Raw genomic sequence first — 24,048 nt, forward strand, 5'->3', positions numbered from 1 at the left:
TCGTGTCTGCTCGCAGTGACACCCCGAGCACGCAAGCGAGTACGGAGGGCACAGTTCCTCCAGACTCGGAAGTAGAGCCTCAGGCTTCCGCTTCCTCTCTGTCACCTCCACCACGGCAGGAAGTCCTGACATCCCACTCTGCACACGTCTTGGTGTCGGTCTACGGAGACCAAAACGGGCGAGTGGGGTGCGAACACGGGGTGGGACGTGATCTGGAGGGAAACGTGGCCGCAGGTAGGGAGTGGGGAGTCCTTCTCGATAGTTCACTTGTTTTAAAATGTTCACTTGTTATTATCAATTTATTATACTCTTGTTATTATTGTTGTAAATGTTATTGTTACTAAATTGGCCAATTGTATTCAATAATTAAATGTTCACTTGTTCACTTGTTATCATTACTTAACTGTTCACTTTCCATTCTTTCTGAAATGGTCACTTGTTATCATGACTGAAATGGTCACTTGTTATCATGACTGAAATGGTCACTTGTTATCATCACTGAACTGGTCACTTGTTGTCATCACTGAAATGGTCACTTGTTATCATCACTGAAATGGTCACTTGTTCTTTAAAATGTTCAATTTCTTCTTCTTGTAACGTTTTGGGGATTTTGAGGGAAGGGTGGGTTGGTGTGGGGGGTGGGGGGTGGGGGGTTGGAGAGAGGGTGTTGTTAATTAGTTCTTTAAAAAAATGTGTTTGTTCATTAAAAAAAAAATTTCTACAACTTTTGTACCTTCTCTCTTATTTACATAAGTTTTACAACGTACGGTTCTTCATGCAGATTTGTTTGTTTATTCTGTTTCCCCATGGAATATCATTAAATAACTTCACTATGTAAAAGTTATTTACTAAATAATTCCAATATATGAGATCTATTTAGCATAAATAAGGTGATAATACCTATTTATATTCCCTGTCCCAAATTTCTGAGTACAATTTGCTTCAATTTTACTCTCTAAATAACTCAGAACAATTCTCCACCCTTCCTCAGAGGCTAAAAATGGCATCCGTAATGCCCCATTTCCCTATCTCAGGCCCTGAAAAAGCAACTATTTTTGAGCACTCTTTTGGGCCTTGCATTGGCCCAGCAAAGTCCATGCTAAGTGCTGAAACTTGGGATGGGCCTTGTGTGGGCGATCATTTGGGCGATCGTCTCAGCGATCAAAGTGGAAACTTGGGGGCCTATTTTTCCGGCGATATTTTGGGCCTAGTTTCCACTTTTTGCTCAAAATGGGCAATAGAGGTCTGTTTTGGGCCATAGATGGGTCTTAGATGGGCGATGTGAAGTGGAAAGTCTAGCCCTTGATTCCCTAGCATTTCTGGGACGTTATTTGTGTCCACTTCCGTGAAGACAGAACCAAAGTATTTATTTAATTCTTCTGCCATTTCCTTGTCCCCCATTACAAATGCTCCCATTTCTGTCTGTAAAGGACCTACATTTGTCTTCACTAATCTTTTTCTTTTTACGTACTTGTAGAAACTTTTGCGGTCGGTTTTTAGGTTCCTAGCAAGTTTACTCTCATACTCTATTTTTCCCCTTGTTATGTATGTAAACTTTACCAATGTGTAAGACTTGCCACCAGAGGGTGCACCTGTGGGAGAACCAAGAGTCACCTGTACACCCTGGGCAAGCAGGTATAAAAGGCAGTCTACCATGATGCCTCCTCACTCTGGAGTTACATTAAAGAGACCAAGGCGACAACAGTTTGAGCTTACAGCATACAGTCTTGTGGAGTTATTCTGAACATAACAATTGGCGACAAGTAATAGATCACGCACTTTCACACGATTATGGCTGCTGTTGGTATTCTCGAGAGATTTGTTGAGGGTGATGATTGGGAAGCCTTCGTTGAGCGTCTTGACCAGTACATCGTGGCCAACGAGCTGGATATGGGAGAGACCGCGGTTAAGCGCAGGGCGATTCTCTTCTCCGTTTGCGGGTCCACGTTATATGGCCTCATCAAAAATCTGCTAGCACCGGCGAAACCAACGGAGAAGACATATGAAGAGTTGTGCACGCTGGTTCGGGAACACCTCAAGCCGAAGGAGAGCATCTTAATGGCCACGTATCGCTTTTATACGTACCATCGTTCTGAGGGCCAGGACATGGCGAGCTATGTCGCCGACATAAGAACATAAGAACATAAGAATTAGGAACAGGAGGAGGCCATCTAGCCCCTCGAGCCTGCTCCGCCATTCAAAAAGATCATGGCTGATCTGGCCGTGGACTCAGCTCCACTTACCCGCCCGCTCCCCATAACCCTTAATTCCCTTATTGGTTAAAAATCTATTTATCTGTGACTTGAATACATTCAATGAACTAGCCTCAACTGCTTCCTTGGGCAGAGAATTCCACAGATTCACAACCCTCTGGGAGAAGAAATTCCTTCTCAACTCGGTTTTAAATTGGCTCCCCCGTATTTTGAGGCTGTGCCCCCTAGTTCTAGTCTCCCCAACCAGTGGAAACAACCTCTCTGCCTCTATCTTGTCTATCCCTTTCATTATTTTAAATGTTTCTATAAGATCACCCCTCATCCTTCTGAACTCCAACGAGTAAAGTCCCAGTCTACTCAATCTATCATCACAAGGTAATCCCCTCATCTCCGGAATCAGCCTAGTGAATCGTCTCTGTACCCCCTCCAAAGCCAGTATATCCTTCCTTAAGTAAGGTGACCAAAACTGCACGCAGACCTAAGACGCTTTGCGGGATCGTGCGTATTTGCTGGATTTTTGGGAGAAATGTTGCGGGACTTTTTCGTGCTTGGAATCGGCCATGAGGTCATTCGTTGCAAACTGCTTTCTGCCGAATCCCTAGATTTGAGCAAGGCCATTGATAGGGAATTCAAACAGGCTGCAAAGTTGAGAAAACACAGACCCTTGCCTACGTGAGAGCGAGCACATTGCTTTAAGACATCAATCAACTTGACATTTCAGGACTTTTGGCAGTGAGCCAATTATGGGTAACAACATATCAATTGAGCCAATAAGGTCAAAAGGGGTGAGGTCACGATTGTAAATTGATCCAGGATAAATACAGCCATTTTTTGTCATGTGTTTCAGAAGGACAAAGGACCTGGCATAAAGCCAGCAGTTTGTTGTAGCTGCCAGAATAAAGTTGTGTTAAACTATCACCAGAGTTCGCATCGCATTGAAAATTAAGAGATCTAACAATTTTGGCGTCACGAATAGGATCGCTGAGGGAAGAAACTGAATTTTGGACATCGGACCACATACTGAGGTAAGGACTCCTCTTTACAAAAGTCCTCGGTCAGTTGTCTAAATTCACCTCCCCTTCTACGCGATTCCGAAAGCCTCCGGTTTGCGAACCCTCCGGTTGGTAATCGGCTTGAGGTCCCATAGACGTCTAAACTTCGGCGGTGTGTTGGTTAATTCATCACCGACACACTGATCGGCTGGAAAGCTTACAACTCGAGACACCAGTAAAGAAATTAGTACTATGGCAGCAGAAGATAAGAGCAAAGAATTGCCTACAACTGTTAAAGGCCGGCGGGCATCACCTGAGGTTTCGATTGACAAAATCCTCGAACAGTTGAAAGAATACATAGAGCAACAATTCGACTTATCTAAAACCTGTATTAAGATTGAACTAAAATACGGTACCTCCAAAGGACAATGGTCCTTGGACGAGATCAAAAGGGTCTGGGGAAAAACGACCCGTATGAAAAACAAAGCGCGAACCAGATGGTCCTTAGTCGTTATGGGACAGATCCGACAGCGGAATGAAATTATAACGCGTTCCCAACATTATAGGGTCCTGACCAGTACAAAGGACCAATTGAAAGCAGTTTGTGAACAAATGAGACAGAAAAAACTTGAACTTGAAAAGTTGGGAGCAGAAGTTAAAGATCTTAAAGGTGAAATTAAAGAATGGAAAAAAATCATTAGGTCAAGAGACAGTAATAGGAAAAGGAAAATGTATTGGTCAATTCCCAGGTGACCCATGTTTGGATAAATTAAAAGCGCAAACCCGAAGACACGACCGAGGAATAGATACGGATTCTGAGTCCTCCGACGATACAGGGTCGGAGGATGACGAATTAGGGGTGCGTTTTTCCCCGTTTAAAAAAAGACGAGTTGTAGTCAAATCAGAAGAACTGTGGATGAGGGCGGAACCAAAAAAAAGAAGAAAAGGCCGTATGAAAAATACTTAGTTCATGATCCGGCAGACCCAGAGAAAATTGCTAAATGGTCCAAGGAGTTGCCCAATCCAAAGAAAGGGGGAGTGAAAACGTGGGACAAATTGGACCGCTTAAGAAATATATATCAACTTCATCCCTGGGACGGAGTGCAAATTTTGACCATAATGGTGCCAAAACCACAAGGAAGAAAATTGTACGACAAGGTAAAAGGAGCTTTGGGGCAGGACGAGCAAGAATTAGACGCAGGGTGGGATGCGATTAAACACTGGCTGCAAGCCTTCAGTCCAGCTAAGACAGACTGGAGAAAAATTGCAGCCTGCCAACAGAAAGGAACAGAAGAGGTCCTGGAGTATGACGAGCGGTTTAGATGCACATGGCTAGAATATTCGTGTATGAATAATACGGATGAGGAAATGGATGAACAAGAGTTTGGACACCTGAAAGCAGCTTTCGTGGCAGGTCTAAAGCCAGAACTGTCCAAAATGCTTAAGGTAGTGTTACCGGACTGGGAAGGTAGAGGAACTACCTTTGCAGCGTTGGTGGATCGATGTAACCAATTAGATCGGGATATGGGAGCTAAAGTCCGAGCTGTGCAGGCTGTGGGATGGAAATCCCAGGATTCCGATAAACAGTCATTAGAAAAATTACCTGGAAAATGTCATTATTGTGGGAAAGAAGGTCACTGGGCCAAGACGTGCAGGGCAAAACAGAAAGGTCGTGGCTGGGGAAGAGGACGCAGCCAGGGATACAATTCAGCCAACAAACCAGGCTTGTCACAAGATAACGACCTCATAGAAGCATTTAAGTGACTGACAATACAACAACTGAAAGAATTACTTGGGATAGCAAAAAATGATTAGAGCCCACCCTGGCCCCCCTCCTCGCACTAATACAACAGAGGGGAGATGGGCTATATATAACTGTGAGGGTGGGCGATAAGGATGTGGACTGTCTTTTAGACACAGGGGCGGAATTAATATGACTACCCCTACAATATGGAGACTTTTTGCCGTTGGATGGTAGGGCACGTACAGCCTATGGAGTTGAGGGCCATAAAATGGAAATTAAAAGGACAACACCGGTATTTATAGGGCTGGATCCAAATGAAGTAACCACGCTGGTCTGGATAGGCCCAAGAGATCAACCCCTTTTGGGAATGGACGATCCAATCCAAGTAGATTCATCGTTGCATTTTGAGGATGGTCGGGTGACATGGTCAATTAGAACTTTGAAGAAAGAAGAATTGAAGGAACACCCGATATGGCTAAAGATAAGAACAATTGTGGCCTACTCCAGATGGAGCCTGCCTCATTTACCGGGACCAAGCCTCCATGCACTAAACAGTATCCCATCAGTCCAACTGCCATCATAGAAATCTTACCGGTTATTCAGCAATTGGAGAAACAAGGGGTGCTTATTAAAACACATAGCTCCTCCAATAGCCCCGTGTGGCCGGTACAGAAATCTAATGAGACTTGGCGTTCGACCGTCGATTATAGGAACATCTAGAACTAGGGGGCACAGCCTCAAAATACGGGGGAGCCAATTTAAAACCGAGTTGAGAAGGAATTTCTTCTCCCAGAGGATTGTGAATCTGTGAAATTCTCTGCCCAAGGAAGCAGTTGAGGCTAGCTCATTGAATGTATTCAAGTCACAGATAGATAGATTTTTAACCAATAAGGGAATTAAGGGTTACGGGGAGCGGGCGGGTAAGTGTAGCTGAGTCCACGGCCAGATCAGCCATGATCTTTTTGAATGGCGGAGCAGGCTCGAGGGGCTAGATGGCCTACTCCTGTTCCTAATTCTTATGTTCTTATAACTTTCTACCGGGGTTGAGCTCTTTGCTGGAACCTTTCCATTTATTGCTACGCAAGGGTGACGACTGGGTTTGGGGTAAATCTCAAGAGACAGCCTTTATCAAGGCCAGAAACCTGCTATGTTCTAACAAGTTACTTGTATTGTATGACCCGTGTAAATGTTTAGTACTAGCTTGTGATGCATTTTCGTACGGGGTCGGTTGTGTGTTACAACAAGCCAATGAGTCAGACAAACTGCAACCGGTTGCATATGCATCCAGAAGTTTATCTAAGGCCGAAAGAGCCGACAGTATGGTTGAGAAAGAAGCATTAGCATGCGTATACGGGGTTAAGGAAATACACCAATACCTGTTTGGACTCCGATTCGAGCTTGAAACTGACCACAAGCCGCTCATTTCGCTGTTTTCAGAAAGCAAAGGTATTAACACCAATGCTCCGTCCCTCATCCAAAGATAGGCACTAATGTTATCTGTGTATGACTATACAATCCGCCACAGACCAGGCATTGAGAACTGTGCGGATGCCCTCAGTCGGCTGCCATTGCCCACCACCGGGGTGGAAATGGCGCAACCCGCAGACTTGCTTCTTGTAATGGATGCTTTTGAGAGCAAGGGGTCACCTGTCATGGCTCGCCAAATCAGGACCTGGACTAGCCAGGACCCGGTGCGATCACTAGTAAAAAGCTGCGTCCTCAATGGGAGCTGGTCGGTGCTTCCCGGGAAAATGCAAGACAAAATTAAGGCACTGACGCAAGGATGAAATGTCCATCCATTCGGATTGTCTCCTATGGGGTAATCATGTAGTTTTGCCAAAAAAAGGTAGGGAAACATTTATATGCGATCTTCACAGTACCCACCCAGGCATGTTCATGATGAAGGCTATCACCAGGTCGCACGTTTGGTCGGCCGGCATTAACTCAGAATTGGAATCATGCGTACACCAATGTAACACTTGCTCACAGTTGAACAATGCAACAAGGGAGGCCCCATTGCGTCTATGGTCATGGCCCTCCAAACCATGGTCTAGGGTCCATGTAGATTTCGCTGGCCCCTTTCTAGGAAAGATGTTCCTAGTAGCAGTGGGCGCTTACTCTAAATGGATTGAATGTATAATAATGTCGTCATGTATGTCCACTACCACCACTGAAAGCCTCCGGGCCTTGGTTTGCCCGACGTCCTTGTTAGTGGCAATGGACCATGTTTCACCAGCTCGGAATTCAATGAGTTCATGACCCGCAATGGCATCAAGCATGTCAGGTCTGCCCTGTTTAAGCCCGCATCCAATGGTCAAGTGGAACGGGCAATCCAAACGATCAAGCAGAGCTTGAAACGCGAGACGGAGAGTTCCCTGCAGACCCAGTTATCTCGGATTCTGCTCAGCTACCGGACACGACCCCACTCGCTTACTGGGGTTCCCTCTGCAGAATTGTTGATGAAGAGAGCACACAAAACCAGGCTCTCCTTAGTCCACCCGGATCTCAATGATCATGTAGAAACCCGGCGTCACCGGCATAACATGTACCATGATCGCGCGGCTGTATTGCATGACATTGCGGTTAATGACCCTGTGTTTGTTCTTAATTATGGTCATGGTCCCAAGTGGGTTGTTGGCACTGTTTTCGCCAAGGAGGTGAATAGAGTGTTTGTTGTCAAACTTTTGAATGGACAAACGTGCAGAAAGCACTTGGATCAGATCAAACTGCGATTCACTGACAACCAAGAACAGTTTGAAGAGGACATTACCATCATTGATCCACCAACACACACCCAACCAGCAATCGACCTCGTGGTCAACCACGAGGATGAACCCACCATGCCCGACAATCCAATCAGGCCAGCCACGCCGCAGTGCAGCAATGATCCGACTGACTCACCCATGTCAGGACTTCAACTCAGGCGATCGACCTGGGCACGCAGAGCCCCGGATCACCTCAACTTGTAAATAACTTGTATCTAAGACTTTGGGGGGGGGGGAGTGATGTTATGTATGTAAACTTTGGGGTGAAGGAGTGGCAAGAGTTCATAGAGGGATGTGATTGGGGCCCAGGAGAGGTGTAGGTTTGGGGCCCAGAAGAGGTGAGGGCCCAGGGGCAGCATGGGCCAGCCCACACTGCAATATGTGTGCATACTAGGTCTGTGCAGCAGAGCTGGTCTCCAGTCGTCTTGGTTAACCCTTGCCACTGGACCTAGACCTAGCTCTGTCAAGCCCGTGTGGTGGCTGGTGTGCAACGGCCACCACACGTTAAAAAACTCCACGCACAGGCATCTTCCACCCTTCAACATGTAGTTTAGGATCTGGAATATTAAGTCCTTGATTGAAACACCTGTGAACTCATCCCTTTTTGGCATGGGAGCAAGTTATCCTTGTTTCGAGGGACTGCCTATGATGATGATGATGCTGAAACTTTACCAATGTGTAAGACTTGCCACCAGGGGCGCACTTGTGGGAGACCCAAGAGTCACCTGCACATCCTGGGCAAGCAGGTATAAAAGGCAGTCTACCATGCTGCCTCTTCACTCTGGAGTTACATTAAAGAGACCAAGGTCACAACAGTTTGAGCTTACAGCATACAATCTTGTGGAGTTATTCTGAACATAACACCCCTCTTAATCAATCTCTTGGTCCTTTTTTGTTGAATTCTAAACTGCTCCCAATCCTCAGGTTTGCTACTTTTTCTGGCAACTTTGTATAACTCCTCTTTGGACCTAATACTATCCGTAATTTCTTTTGTTAACCATGGTTGGGCCACTTTTCCTTGGTGCTCCTTAGCTCCACCCAGACTGATTCTACATCTTGATTTTCTGAGCCAATATCCTTTCTCACTATTGCTCTGATTCCATCCTCTACTAACAACGCCACACCACCCCCTCTTCCTTTTTGCCTGTCCTGCCTAAATATCGAATATCCTTGGATATTCAGTTCCCAACCCTGGTCACCCTGCAACCGTGTCTCCGTAATTGCAACTGTATCGTATCCGTTTACATCTATTTGTGCTGTTAATTCGTCTACCTTATTACAGATGCTTCATGCATTCAGATACAATGCTTCTAAATTTGTCTTTTTAAAATTATTAGACATCTTAACATTATTTTGTACTGTAGCCCTATTTGTCTTATCGCTATTTTTTATTACCTGGACATTATTTGTTAGTGCATTCTTTTGTTGTATGCTCTGCCCCTTCCAGACATAATCTGGTTATCCTTACCACAATCACTTTCCTGCATGGCTTCCTTTTCTTTTCTCTTTAGCATTCTAGATTGCTCTCTACCGCAACCGTCGCTGCTCCCCCCCCCCCCCCCCCCCCCACTCTTATTTAGTTCAAAGCTCTGTCTACCTCCCTAGTTATTCAGTTCGCTAGAACTCTAGTCCCAACATAGTTCAGGTGTAGTCTGTCCCCGTGGAACAGCTCTCTCTTTCCCGAGTATTGGTGCCAGTGCCCTACGAATCGAAACCCACTTCTCCCACACCAACCTCTGAGCCACGCATTCATCTCCCTGAATCTATTGACCTTATGCCAATTTTCTCGTGACTCAGGTAATAATGCAGTGATTACTACCTTTATGGTTCTGCTTTTCAATTTAGTTCCTAGCTGTTCAAACTCTCTCAGCAGAACCTCTTTCTTAGTCCTACCTATGTCACTGGTACCTACGTGTACCACGCCAATTGGATCCTCCCCTTCCCACGCCAAGTCCTTCTCCAGGAGGAGATGTCCTTTACCCTGGCACCGGATAGGCAACACAGCCTTCGGGACGCACGCTCTCAGCTGCAGAGAACCCTATCTATCCCCCTAACTATACTGTCCCCTCTACAACCACCTGCCTCTTTACTCCCCCCACTTGAATGGCTTTCTGCACCACGGTGCCTTGGTCAGTCTGCTCATCCACCCCACAGTCTGCACACTTGTCTCAAGGGTTGCAAGAACCTCAAATCTATTGGACAAGTGCAGGGACTGAGGCTGCTGCAATACTACCTCCTGGATCCCCTTACCTGCTTCACTCGCAGTCACACCCTCCTGTCCCTGACCACGTGTCAATTCTAAAGTATTTAATCTAGAGGGTGTGGCTGCCTCCTGGAGCAAAAGGTCCAGGCAACTTTCTCCGTCCCTGCAATGTCTCGCAATGTCTGCAGCTCGGACTCCAGCTCCTCAACTTAGAGCCGAAGTTCATCAAGCCGCAGACACTTACCACAGATGTAGTCGCCCTGGACCAAAACGTCCAAAAGCTCCCACATATTGCAGCAGCAACACATCTCCTGTTTTCCCATTATTTTATTGAACTAATTAGTAGAGCGTTAATCAAGTATTTACCCAATATAGTTTATTAAATTAGTTAAACAAATAAAGGTTGGTTTTGAGTATTTAGTTATATGCTATATGTTAATTTAAAAGAAAAACTTAACCCACAAACACTACCAATCACTTACCTGCCTTACCTGTGATGTCACACAGCAGAGTTCTCCTCACCCAGAGCCGTGCGATCTCCTGGGAGAGGCAAAAAACCATAAAAACCCAGGCCAATTGGGGAAAAAATCTGGGAAAATTCCTCTCTGTCCCAACAAGGCGATCAAAACTAGTCCAGAAGATCACACTGGCCATATGCTGTGATCTGCAGTGGCTTGTATCCGTACTCTCGGTCTGCTCCCGCTCAGTCTACAGCTTTCCTGCTCATGGCCAACCACACGTCCAATTTTTGTATCATCTACAAATTTCTTTATCATGTCCCCTATATTTAAGTCTAAATCATTAATATATACAGGTTGAACCTCCCTTATCCGGGACTCCCTTATCCGGCAGCACACCTCATCTGGCACCATTCCCGGCCGCCAGGTGGATCATGCGCAGAACTCCGACATGAACAAATTGAAGTCCTTCCTCACTGCCGACTCCCGCAATCGCTGGCCTGACCTTGTGATTCACTGCCTGTCCCCCCCCCACCGCTCCCCCACCCCACCCTCACGATCTCTCTGCTGTACTCCCATCCCCAAGCCAGCCAGCCCCAATATCCCCTCGCTCAGTACCTGTACCATCAAATTTAATGTGACCACCCCTCGTCTGGCAAAATCCCTTATGCAGAACAGGCCAGGTCCCGAGGGTTCCGGATAAGAGAGGTTCAACCTGTACTACAAAAATTACGGGACTGAGTACTGAGCACTGTGGAACCCCACTGGAAACAGCCTTCCAGTCACAAAAGCAACCCTCAACCATTACCCTTTGCTTCCTGCCACTGAGCCAATTTTGGATCCAATTTGCCACTTTCCCTTGGATCCCATGGGCTTTTACTTTTTTGATCAGCCTACCATGTGCGACCTCGTCAAAAGCCTTACTAAAATCTATGTAAACTACATCAAACGCACTGCCCTCATCGGCCCTCCTTATTACCTCCTCAAAGAACACAATCAAGTTAGTCAGACACGACCTTCCCTTAACAAATCGATGCTGACTGACCTTGATTAACCAGTGTCTTTCTAAATGAAGGTTTATACTAAACCTCAGAATTAATTCCAGTAATTTGCCCATCACCAAGGTTAAACTAACTGGCCTATAATTGCCTGAAGGCTTTGTGTCTTAATGCAAGGAGTATCCGTAATAAGGTGGATGAATTAACTGTGCAAATAGATGTTAACAAATATGATGTGATTGGGATTACGGAGACGTGGCTCCAGGATGATCAGGGCTGGGAACTCAACATCCAGGGGTATTCAATATTCAGGAAGGATAGAATAAAAGGAAAAGGAGGTGGGGTAGCATTGCTGATTAAAGAAGAGATTAATGCAATAGTTAGAATGGACATTAGCTTGGATGATGTGGAATCTATATGGATAGAACTGCAGAACACCAAAGGGCAAAAAACATTATTGGGAGTTGTGTACAGACCTCCAAACAGTAGTAGTAATATTGGGGAGGGCATCAAACAGGAAATTAGGGGTGCATGCAATAAGGGTGCAGCAGTTATAATGGGTGACTTTAATATGCACATAGATTGGGCTAACCAAACTGAAAGCAATACGGTGGAGGAGGATTTCCTGGAGTGCATAAGGGATGGTTTTCTAGACCAATATGTCGAGGAACCAACTAGAGGGGAGGCCATCTTGGACTGGGTGTTGTGTAATGAGAGAGGATTAATTAGCAATACCATTGTGTGAGGCCCCTTGGGGAAGAGTGACCATAATATGGTGGAATTCTGCATTAGGATGGAGAATGAAACAGTTAATTCAGAGACCATGGTCCAGAACTTAAAGAAGTGGTAACTTTGAAGGTATGAAGCATGAATTGGCTAGGATTGATTGGCGAATGATACTTAAGGGGTTGACTGTGGATGGGCAATGGCAGACATTTAGAGACTGCATGGATGAACTACAACAATTGTACATTCCTGTCTGTCGTAAAAATAAAAAAGGGAAGGTGGATCAACCGTGGCTATCAAGGGAAATCAGGGATAGTATTAAAGCCAAGGAAGTGGCATACAAATTGGCCAGAAATAGCAGTGAACCCGGAGACTGGGAGAAATTTAGAACTCAGCAGAGGAGGACAAAGGGTTTGATTAGGGCAGGGAAAATGGAGTACGAGAAGAAGCTTGCAGGGAACATTAAGACGGATTGCAAAAGTTTCTATAGATATGTAAAGAGAAAAAGGTTAGTAAAGACAAACGTAGGTCCCCTGCAATCAGAATCAGGGGAAGTCATAACGGGGAACAAAGAAATGGCGGACCAATTGAACAAGTACTTTGGTTCGGTATTCACTAAGGAGGACATTAACAACCTTCCGGATATAAGAGGGGTCAGAGGGTCTAGTAAGGAGGAGGAACTGAGGGAAATCCTTATTAGTCGGGAAATTGTGTTGGGAAATTAATGGGATTGAAGGCCGATAAATCCCCAGGGCCTGATGGACTGCATCCCAGAGTACTTAAGGAGGTGGCCTTGGAAATAGCGGATGCATTGACAGTCATTTTCCAACATTCCATTGACTCTGGATCAGTTCCTATCGAGTGGAGGGTAGCCAATGTAACCCCACTTTTTAAAAAAGGAGGGAGAGAGAAAACAGGGAATTATAGACCGGTAAGCCTGACATCGGTAGTGGGTAAGATGATGGAATCAATTATTAAGGATGTCACAGCAGCGCATTTGGAAAGAGGTGACATGATAGGTCCAAGTCAACATGGATTTGTGAAAGGGAAATCATGCTTGACAAATCTTCTGGAATTTTTTGAGGATGTTTCCAGTAGAGTGGACAAGGGAGAACCAGTTGATGTGGTATATTTGGACTTTCAGAAGGCTTTCGACAAGGTCCCACACAAAAGATTAATGTGCAAAGTTAAAGCACATGGGATTGGGGGTAGTGTGCTGACATGGATTGAGAAATGGTTGTCAGACAGGAAGCAAAGAGTAGGAGTAAATGGGTACTTTTCAGAATGGCAGGCGGTGACTAGTGGGGTACCGCAAGGTTCTGTGCTGGGGCCCCAGCTGTTTACATTGTACATTAATGATTTAGACGAGGGGATTAAATGTAATATCTCCAAATTTGCGGATGACACTAAGTTAGGTGGCAGTGTGAGCTGCAAGGAAGATGCTATGAGGCTGCAGAGCGACTTGGATAGATTAGGTGAGTGGGCAAATGCATGGCAGATGAAGTATAATGTGGATAAATGTGAGGTTATCCACTTTAGTGGTAAAAACAGAGAGACAGACTATTATCTGAATGGTGACAGATTAGGAAAAGGGGAGGTGCAACGAGACCTGGGTGTCATGGTACATCAGTCATTGAAGGTTGGCATGCAGGTACAGCAGGCGGTTAAGAAAGCAAATGGCATGTTGGCCTTCATAGCGAGGGGATTTGAGTACAGGGGCAGGGAGGTGTTGCTACAATTGTACAGGGCATTGATGAGGCCACACCTGGAGTTTTGTGTACAGTTTTGGTCTCCTAACCTGAGGAAGGACATTCTTGCTATTGAGGGAGTGCAGCGAAGGTTCACCAGACTGATTCCCGGGATGGCGGGACTGACCTATCAAGAAAGACTGGATCAACTGGGCTTGTATTCACTGGAGTTCAGAAGAATGAGTGGGGACCTCATAGAAACGTTTAAAATTCTGATGGGTTTAGACAGGTTAGATACAGGAAGAATGTTCCCAATGTTGGGGAAGTCCAGAACCAGGGGTCACAGTCTAAGGATAAGGGGTAAGCCATTTATGACCGAATTGAGGAGGAACCTCTTCGCCCAGAGAGTGGTGAACCTGTGGAATTCTCTACCACAGAAAGTTGTTGAGGCCAATTCACTAAATATATTCAAAAAAGAGTTAGATGTAGTCCTTACTACTAGGGGGATCAAGGGGTATGGTGAGAAAGCAGGAATGGGTTACTGAAGTTGCATGTTCAGCCATGAACTCATTGAATGGCGGTGCAGGCTAGAAGGGCCGAATGGCCTACTCCTGCACCTATTTTCTATGTTTTCTATGCTCGGTATATCCCTTCCTCCCTTTTTAAACAATGGAACAATATTAGCTGTTCTCCAATTCTCTGGCACCACTCCTGTAACCAGGGAGGATTGAAAAGTAATGGTCAGAGCCTCCACAATTTCCTCCCTTTTAATAGCCTCGGACATATTTCTTCCGCTGCTGGCAATTTATCAACTTTCAACGATGCTGGACCCCTTAAAACTTTCTCTCTTACTATGTTTATCCTGTCCAATATTTCACTATCTTCCTCCTGAACTTCAACGTTGGCATCGTCCCCCTCTTTTGTGAAGACAGCTGCAAAATATTCATAAAGTACCTTCCCGCATCCTCCGCCTCCACACAGAGATCACTATTTTGGTCCCTAATAGGCCCTATTCTTTCATTCGTTATCTGCTTGCTCTTTATGTCATTGTAAAATATCTTTGGGTTTTCTTTGATTCTACTTGCCAGTATTTTTCCATGCCCTCTTTTTGCTTTCCTAATTACCTTCTTAATTTAATCCCTGTACTTTCTATACTCTTCTCGGCTTTCTGCAGTATTGAGTTTACGATATCTGATATAGGCTTCCCTTTTTTGCCTTATCTTACCCTGCATGCATCGTGTCATCCAGGGGGCTCTAACTTTGGCAGTTCTACTCTTTTTCTCTGTGGGAACTCCATGTACCTGCTCCTTGAATACCTCCCACTGCTCTGGCACTGATTTACCTTCAAGTAGCTGTTTCCAATACACATTTGCTAAATCACTTCTCAGCCTAGTAAAATTGGCCTTCCCCCAATTTAGAACCTTTACTCCTCCTGTTTTTTTTCTTTGTCCTTATCCAGAATTATGCTAAAACTAACTAAATTATGATCACTACCACAAAAATGCCCACCCACTGCTACTCCTACCATTTGCCCAGCTTCATTCTCTGACACTAAATCCAGAACTGCCCCACCTCTTGTTGGGCTTGCAACGTATTGGCTAAAAAGGTTCTCCTGAATGCAATTTAGGAATTCGGTGCCCTCTGTACCTTTTACTCTGATTGTTTCCCAGTTAATATTAGTGCAATTGAAATCCCCCACTATTACTGCCCTATTGTTTTTGCACTTGTCAGTAATTTGGCTACAAATTTACTCTGCTATCTCCCTTGGAATGTTTGGGTGTCTATAGCACACTCCCAGCAGCGTGATTGCCCCTTTTTTGTTCTTTAGTTCCACCCATGGCCTCATTTGATGATCCTTCTCACATAACATCCCTCCTCACTGTAATCGTTTCATAAATCAATACTGTGACCCCCCCCACCCCGCCGGCTTCCTTTTTTATCTCGCCTGAAAACCCTGTAACCAGGAATGTTGAAACATAGAAACATAAAAAATAGGTGCAGGAGATGGCCATTCGGCCCTTCGAGCCTGCATCACCATTCAATATGATCATGGCTGATCATGCAACTTCAGTACCCCATTCTTGCTTTCTCTTCATACCCCTTGATCCCTTTAGCCGTAAGGGCCACATCTAACTCCCTTTTGAATATATCTAATGAACTGGCCTCAACAACTTTCTGTGGTAGAGAATTCCACAGGTTCACCATTCTCTGGGTGAAGAATTTTCTCCTCATATCAGTCCTAAATGGCTCACCCCTTATCCTTAGACTATGACCCCTGGTTCTGGACTTCCCCAACATTGGGAACATTCTTCCTGCATCTAACCTGTCCAATCCCGTCATCATTTTATATGCTTCTATGAGATCCCCTCTCAATCTTCTAAATTCCAATGAATATAAGCCTAGTTGATCCAGTCTTTCTTCATATGTCAATCCTGCCATCCCGGGAATCAGTCTGGTGAACCTTCGCTGCACTCCCTCAATAGCAAGAATATCCTTCCTCAGATTAGGAGACCAAAACTGTACACAATATTCCAGGTGAGGCCTCACCAACCCCTGTACAACTGCAGTAAGACCTCCCTGCTCCTATACTCAAATCCCCTCGCTATGAAGGCCAACATGCCATTTGCCTTCTTCACCGCCTGCTGTACCTGCATGCCAACTTTCAATGACTGATGTACCATGACACCCAGGTCTCATTGCACCTCCCCTTTTCCTAATCTGTCACCATTCAGATAATATTCTGCCTTCCTGTTTTTGTCCACTTTTTAAAAAGTGGGGTTACATTAGCTACCTTCCAATCCATAGGAACTGATCCAGAGTCTATAGAATTTTGTAAAACGACCACCAATGCATCCACTATTTCTAGGGCCACTTCCTTAAGTACTCTGGGATGCAGCCTATACAGGCCCCAGGGATTTATCGGCCTTCAATCCATCAATTTCCCTAACACAATTTCCTGACTAATAAGGATTTCCTTCAGTTCCTCCTTTTCGCTCGATCCTTGGTCCCCTAATATTTCCGGAAGTTTATTTGTGTCTTCCTTAGTGAAGACAGAACCAAAGTATTTGTTCAATTGGTCTGCCATTTCTTTGTTCCCCATTATAAATTCACCTGATTCTGACTGAAAGGGACCTACATTTGTCTTCACTAATCCTTTTCTCTTCATATATCTATAGAAGCTTTTGCAGTCAGTTTTTATGTTCCCTGCAAGCTTACTCTCATACTCTATTTTCCCTCTCCTAATTAAACCCTTTGTCCTCCTCTGCTGAATTCTAAATTTCTCCCAGTCCTCAGGTTTGCTACTTTTTCTGCCCAATTTATATGCCTCTTCTTTGGATTTAACACTATCCCTAATTTCCCTTGTTAGCCACGGTTGAGCCACCTTCCCCGTTTTATTTTTACTCCAGACAGGGATGTACAATTGTTGAAGTTCATCCATGTGATCTTTAAATGTCTGCCATTGCCTATCCACCGTCAACCCTTTAAGTATCATTCGCCAGTTTATCCTAACCAATTCACTTCTCATATCATCTAAGTTACCTTTCTTTAAGTTCAGGACTCTAATCTCTGAATTAACTGTGTCACTCTCCATCTTAATGAAGAATTCTACCATATTATAGTCACTCTTCCCCAAGGGGCCTCGCACAACAAGATTGCTAATTAATCCTCTCTCATTACACAAGGAACCAGACATGTAGAAAGACAGTGCTGCGGTGACCTTGACCTCGACTGATACTGATGTCCTGATGGCAGGCTGCATATGTGGCCTGATGAGCTCACATATTTCATTGATCACCACCTTGTGGAAGTGCAGTCTCCGAAGGCAGGTGTATTCGGAGACATCGAGGTAAGACCTCTTTTCCCTGTACGCGCAGGGTGTGTATGGTCTGGCCCTCCTCCTCATTCTTGCACGACTTAAATTGGGGACATAATGATGTGCATCACACATTGAGCCATCTGCACTCTGCAGCATCTGCGTATTAATCCACGCAGGCTGAGAAATGGCTGGCCCCATTGCAATGAAAGTATAATAGCGATTGATCAGAAGCAATAATTTCCTCACTAAAATACACTTAGAGTAAACCCGCAATAGTCCAGAGTCTGAAAATTTGTCTGTTGTGATGGTCACTTCACTGGAGAAGAACTCCAGAGTCAATGCAAAGTTGAAGCAACCTTTTGAATGAAGCGAACTGCGATTTTAAACATAGAAACATAGAAACATAGAAAATAGGTGCAGGAGTAGGCCATTCGGCCCTTCAAGCCTGCACCACCATTCAATAAGATCATGGCTGATCATTCACCTCAGTACCCCTTTCCTGCTTTCTCTCCATACCCCTTGATCCCTTTAGCCGTAAGGGCCATATCTAACTCCCTCTTGAATATATCTAATGAACTGGCATCAACAACTCTCTGCGGTAGAGAATTTCACAGGTTAACAACTCACTGAGTGAAGAAGTTTCTCCTCATCTCGGTCCTAAATGGCCTACCCCTTATCCTAAAAATGGCAGGCACACCACTGGCTTTAGTTCAGAACAGTTGCACTTTTTCTGGATGGTTTTTTGGGCGAGCGATATTGTGGGCAATATGTGTGCGAGGTGGTGAAAGTGACGATGGGCGATCACCTGGGCGTTAGTTTCATCAAATGTGCTCTTTACGACAAAAAAAACGGGCGGGCGGTATTATTGAATCTCGCCGTTAATTCCGTGCGGAAAGTAATGTTGGGCGATATTATGGGCGTTGATTTCGCCCATTCTGATGATTCCGCCCCAAAAAAGTGGGCGGGGGGGCGGTATTATTTTTTCCTGGCGTTACGCACACGGGGAAAGTTAAGCTCGGCAATAAGTTTCCGAAAAATGCCCGCCAGTTTCCATTTTGTGGCTAAATGGGCAATATATGGGTGTTATATGTCATTTCAGCGGTAAAATGGTCATTAAGTGGGCGTTAAGCAGCAAACAACGTGGAAAATCTAGCCCATAGAGTTACTGAAGAAGGCGACATTTTTTTTTTCCAAGGATGAGACCAGAACTGAGAGATTATATCTGTCAGGAAAGGCTGAGCAGACTGGGGCTCTTTTCTCTAGAAAAGAGAAGACTGAGAGGTGACCTGATAGAGGTCTTTAAGTTATGAAAGGGTTTGATAGAGAATATGTTTCCACTTGTGAGGGAGTCCAAAACTAGGGGCCATAAATATAACAGTCAAATAAATCCAATAAGGAATTCAGGAGAAACTTATTTACCCAGAGAGTGGTTAGAATGTGGAACTCACTACCACACGAAGTAGTTGAGGCGAATAGCATAGATGCATTCAAGGGGAGGCTAGATAAACACATGAGTGAGAAAGGAATAGAAGGATTTGCTGATAGGGTGAGATGAAGTAGGGTGGGAGGAGGGAGCAGAAACATCGGCACAGACAAGTTAGGCTGAAGGGCCTGTTCCTGTGCTGTAAGTTCTCGGTAATTCTATGTAACCATATCCACTGCCTTACTCGATCAAACTCCTGTGTTACACCCTAAATGAAAACCAGCAAGTTAAATTGGCAAGACCGTCCCTTTTTGAACCGATATTGGCTATGATACTATTTCTATCCAGATGCCCCGTGATTTTTTTCTTTAATACCTTTTGCCTGCTTGGTAAAAACTGAGGCAATAAGCCTATTTTGTACTTTAGCAGTTTGTCCTGCTTTCACCCAATCTCGCCGTCAGTGGCCCCAATCCATCCCTCATTTTTTTCTTTTTGCCAAATATAACTAGAAACCATTTTGTGATTATCCTTCTCTCCTCTTGCCATATTCAATATGGGCCACGAGAGAGACCTCCGCAGGTCGGGGATTCAAAAAGAGCTGGAGCGCTGGGCCCTAGGACATCATGGGTCACCTCGACCTATGTAAGAACATCTCCGCGGGTCTGGGCTATAAATAGAACTGGAGTGGCGGGCGCTTCACCATCATGGGCCACCCCGACCTGCGAGACAACACCTCTGCAAGTCGGGGCTTCAAAAAGAGCTGGAGCAAGCCACTGCAGCTTCCAGCACGAGCTGACACAAATGTGCAACGGCTTCGAGGTGGGCGAAGGGTGATGTCATCAGGTCCCAGGTCGCCGTTTGGAGAGTGGGCAGGAAAATCGGCGGGGCCCTGGTACAGGAGTGGGAAGGTCGTGGTGAACTTGTGACGCGTGATCGGGGTGGAGGAGCGATGAGGGATCGTGGCTGAGATTTGGTGGGTGATCATGGCGGAGGTTCGGCGAATGTTTGGCGAGGAGGTGCGGCGGGAGATCATGGTGGAGGTGTGGCGAGTGTTTTCGTGGCGGGGGAGCGGTGAGGGATTGTGGCGGAGGTGCGGCGAATGTTTGTGGCAGAGGACTGGCAAGAGACCGTGGCGGAGGTGCGGCGAATGAGGGTACGGGGCCCAGAAGAGCTGAGGGCCCAGGGTCAGAGCAGGTCTCCAGTCGTCCTGGTTAACCCTTGCCACTAGATAAAGGCCGAGCTCTGTCAAGCCCGTGTGGTGGCTGATGTGCAACGGTCACCACACGTTAAAAAAATCCACGTCAGGGCTTTAATTTTAGTATTTGAAGCCTCACCCATCTTTGTCTTGCCGATTATATTGAGATTTCTCGTAATTAAGTTCGAGGTGTTGGCTCTTTTACAAAATTAGTCATAAAAGTCTACAATTAACTCGACAGGAGATAATATTGACCTAGTCAATTTCTAATAAGGTACATTCTCCAACTATTATAGTTGGTCCTTTGCCAATCGTCTTCCTTACCTCATCCCACAGTTCCACATAAAGGCTTTCACCCTGTCTGTAGCAAACTCTCAGTAAGTGTTACCAGCTCTACCCAAAATGATTCTCTGTCTTCCCTCTGCTTTGTTATACCCTCTCTCACTTGTGTCTCAATATTGGAGTTTATATTTACTGCCACACCACCTCCAGTCTCTTCTAAACAATTTTTATTCTTCCAGATATGTATCCCATTGATCGGAATCATTCCACCAACTCTCTGTGACACTAATGATGTCCAATCTATCAACCCCAGAAAACCTTCCAAATGACACATCTTATTCATCAGACTTCTTGCATTAATACAAGCACAGCTCCAATGCTCTTTGCCTTTTCCTTTTACTTTGTCAACATTTTTACTCCGCTTTCTTCCCCTGTTAGAATTAGGCATATTAAATTTTGATTTGTGTTTCCTGGTACACCTTAAGGTTTGATCCAATCGGTGTGGGTGATCTTTAACATCTACTGCAACCGCCCCCGCATCTAGTTTAAACACTCACACCATTCTATCTATCTTGCTTGCCAACACCCTTTTGTTTAGGTGCAATTGTATCGAATATTCCAATACCACAACTTATCTGCTCCTCTTTTTCCTTTTCCCTTCTTCCTGGACAGGCTGCCCCAGTGCATGGCTCGAGACGGTTGGATTGCCCCAGTGCATGGTTTGAGGTGGCTGGATTGCCACCGTGTAGAGTCCAAGGCTGCTGGATTGTCACAGTGCACGGTCTGAGGAGGCTGGATTGCCCCAGTGCATGTTCCGAGGTGGCTGGATTGCCCCAGTGCATGTTCCGAGGTGGCTGGATTGCCCCAGTGCATGTTCCGAGGTGGCTGGATTGCCCCAGTGCATGTTCCGAGGTGGCTGGATTGCCCCAGTGCATGTTCCGAGGTGGCTGGATTGCCCCAGTGCATGTTCCGAGGTGGCTGGATTGCCCCAGTGCATGTTCCGAGGTGGCTGGCTTGCTCCAGTGCATGTTCCGAGGTGGCTGGATTACCCCAGTGCATGGTTTAAGGTGGCTGGATTGCCCCAGTGCATGGCCTGAGGTGGCTGGATTACCATAGTACATGGCCCGAGGCTGGATTGCCCCCGTACATGGCCCAAGGTTGCTGGATTGCCCCAGTGCATAGCACATCCTCACCTGTCGCAGCCACCTCCTGCCTCTCCACATCAGTTCAGTCAAGGAGGAGAGTAGCTCACGGAGAACACTGGGAATGACTGCTCCTGGCCCACCTATCCGACCGACTTCTGGCCCCTTTCTAGCAGAGACCCACCGCCTCCTCTAGGAACCGTTGTCTCCTCTCCTATTCCGACACCCAGTGTTCTCGTCTCTAACACCTCACCTATAAAGTTTTCTCCCCCTCTGGTAGCTTGAGGCGTGACCAGCTGCTCACTGAGGCCGAACACTTCAGCCTCGAGTACACCGGCCAGCTTGCAGTTGTTGCCTGTGGCAGTCAGCACCTTGGAATCTTTTATTACTTTAAAGGCGCTGTATAAATAGAGGTTGGTGTTTTTGTTGTCAGGGTGAACGATTTGCAAGTTGATTAAATGAATCATATACGAATTCAATTGAACTGGTTCTGCAAGTCTTAATCGAGGAACGAAGCGTATTAGTATCACTGGATATTCCAATGTAAATCCAACTTTCGCCATAAACTTAAGCACAAATAAACCCTCTGCTGTCCATGTCCTAACTTGTACCAAGTTCCGTTCACTCATCCTGCCTATGTTCACTGACCTACATTGGCTCCCGATTCGGTAAGGCTTCAAATTTAAAATTCTCATCCTTGTTTTCAAATCCCTCCATGGCCTCACCCCTCCCTATCTCTGTAACCTCCTCCAACCCTACAACCCTTCAAGATTTCTGCGCTCCTCAAATTCTGGATCTTGCGCCCCCCCCGATTTTAATTGCTCCACCATGGCAGCAGGAGTGGGGGTGTGGGGGTTCACGGCAAGGCCCGTGGGAGTTTTGACAGTATGGCATGTGACAATGAAAGCAGCTGCCCTGCAGCAGGAACAGAGGCACCAGCAACATCCCTGAAGGCAGAACATACAAAAATGACGGGCAAGAAAAGACCAGATGATCCATCAAGCCTGGCCCACACCCATGATGGCTGGAGCATCATGACCAGATACTTCCTCCCCCACCCCCCCCCCCCTGCAACCCGTTCTCCCCCACCCCCCCCCCCCTCCCCCTCGGCAGCCATGTAATCTCTTGGGAGAGACAAGAAAACGGAAACAAACCCAGGACCAATATGGGGGATGAAAATCAGGAAAAATCCTCTTCGGCCCTCTCAGGAGAGGACATGGACCAAGTGGTATCTATAACGACACTTACCTTCTATACAATGCGATCTCAGCCCCAGTCAGTAACCAGGCCAGCCACCTCTTGAAGGCAGACAGAGAGTCAGCACCCACCACACACAGCTGGCAATATATTCCAGAGGCTCACTACTCTCTGGGAAAAGAAGGACCTGTGTCTGAAAAGACAGACGACAGCCTGAAAATTCGTTGTCACAGGAGACAAAAAGAAAGATTTTCTCCACAATAAAGGAAAATTGAAGTCTCTGCGATCGACATAATCCTTCTGTGTGGTTTAAACCCAAGTTCCCTGATCCTTCCCAATCAGTCAAGTTGAAATAATTTGTCCCTGGCCACTTAATCCAGCCCTTTCTTTATATTATGTACCTCTATCAAGTTTCTTCTAGGAACTTAAATAAACAGATCCTGCTCCTTAAGTCTATCTGAGTAACTAAACTAGGAATCATTCTCGTAGCTCTCCTCTGAATCCTTTACCATGTGTGGACAATATACTCCAGAGGCGGTTTAACCAACGACCTGCATAATGGTTCTATTAATACATCCCAATACCCCAAACAGGTAGATTGACTTAAAATTTAAAAAACACAGGATAAAGTACAAGTTACTTGTGGCTTACCTGTGCTAACATAGGGCTCAGGGCTTGCAGTGCGTGTTTCTGTCAGTCTGACGCTGAGGAGTTGCATGCAAGAGCACAGAACTGCTCAGACCTGAATAACTGGCACATGCTCACAAAGTACATTTTATGAATCCTGCAGATTTGAAAGGGGGAAATGAAACGGATAAAAAATCAATTGAAGAGGAGGATCTATAAAAGACCGGTTGAGGCAAGAACTGCAACAACAGAATTTCTCAATACTCTTTAACCACTGAAAATTAAACGCTGGTTGGCTGAAGACCAGCTGCAGGGGCTGTTTGCTTACCCAATCAAACAGCAGTAGTGTCTGAAGAAGGTATAGCTGTGTTATTGATGCAATCAGACATCCTCTGAGCAGCTTCACGCAGGAAGCAGTACCACAGGATGCTAGCAACACAAAGCAGCCAGCCCCATCGAGCCGGGCTGCTGTGACTCCCCAATGCATATGTGGATTAAAGCATGGACCTACCATCCTACGGGCCTGAGGGACTATAGGCCTATGAGACTACTGGTGCACGGGTCCATGCCTAAAAGTA

At 45.7% G+C, this 24,048-nt stretch overlaps 1 protein-coding gene across 2 annotated transcripts in view; it reads right to left on the reverse strand.

Annotated features, from left to right (window-relative positions):
- glipr2 (GLI pathogenesis-related 2) overlaps positions 1-23,704 on the reverse strand; it is a 118,404-nt gene extending 94,700 nt beyond the window's left edge. Inside the window, exon 1 of one of the 2 annotated variants that reach the window (XM_070862903.1) lies at positions 23,495-23,704. In XM_070862903.1, coding sequence (XP_070719004.1) covers positions 23,495-23,561 — 67 coding nt within the window. In that variant the 5' untranslated portion in view covers positions 23,562-23,704. Of the gene's footprint in view, positions 1-22,894; positions 22,960-23,494 lie in introns of those variants that run through there. The other variant, XM_070862904.1, reaches the window with a different exon arrangement.
- Between the last annotated feature and the right edge of the window lie 344 nt (positions 23,705-24,048).

This window comes from Pristiophorus japonicus, chromosome 20 (genome assembly GCF_044704955.1).
Source record: "Pristiophorus japonicus isolate sPriJap1 chromosome 20, sPriJap1.hap1, whole genome shotgun sequence".
Lineage (NCBI taxonomy): Eukaryota > Metazoa > Chordata > Chondrichthyes > Pristiophoridae > Pristiophorus > Pristiophorus japonicus.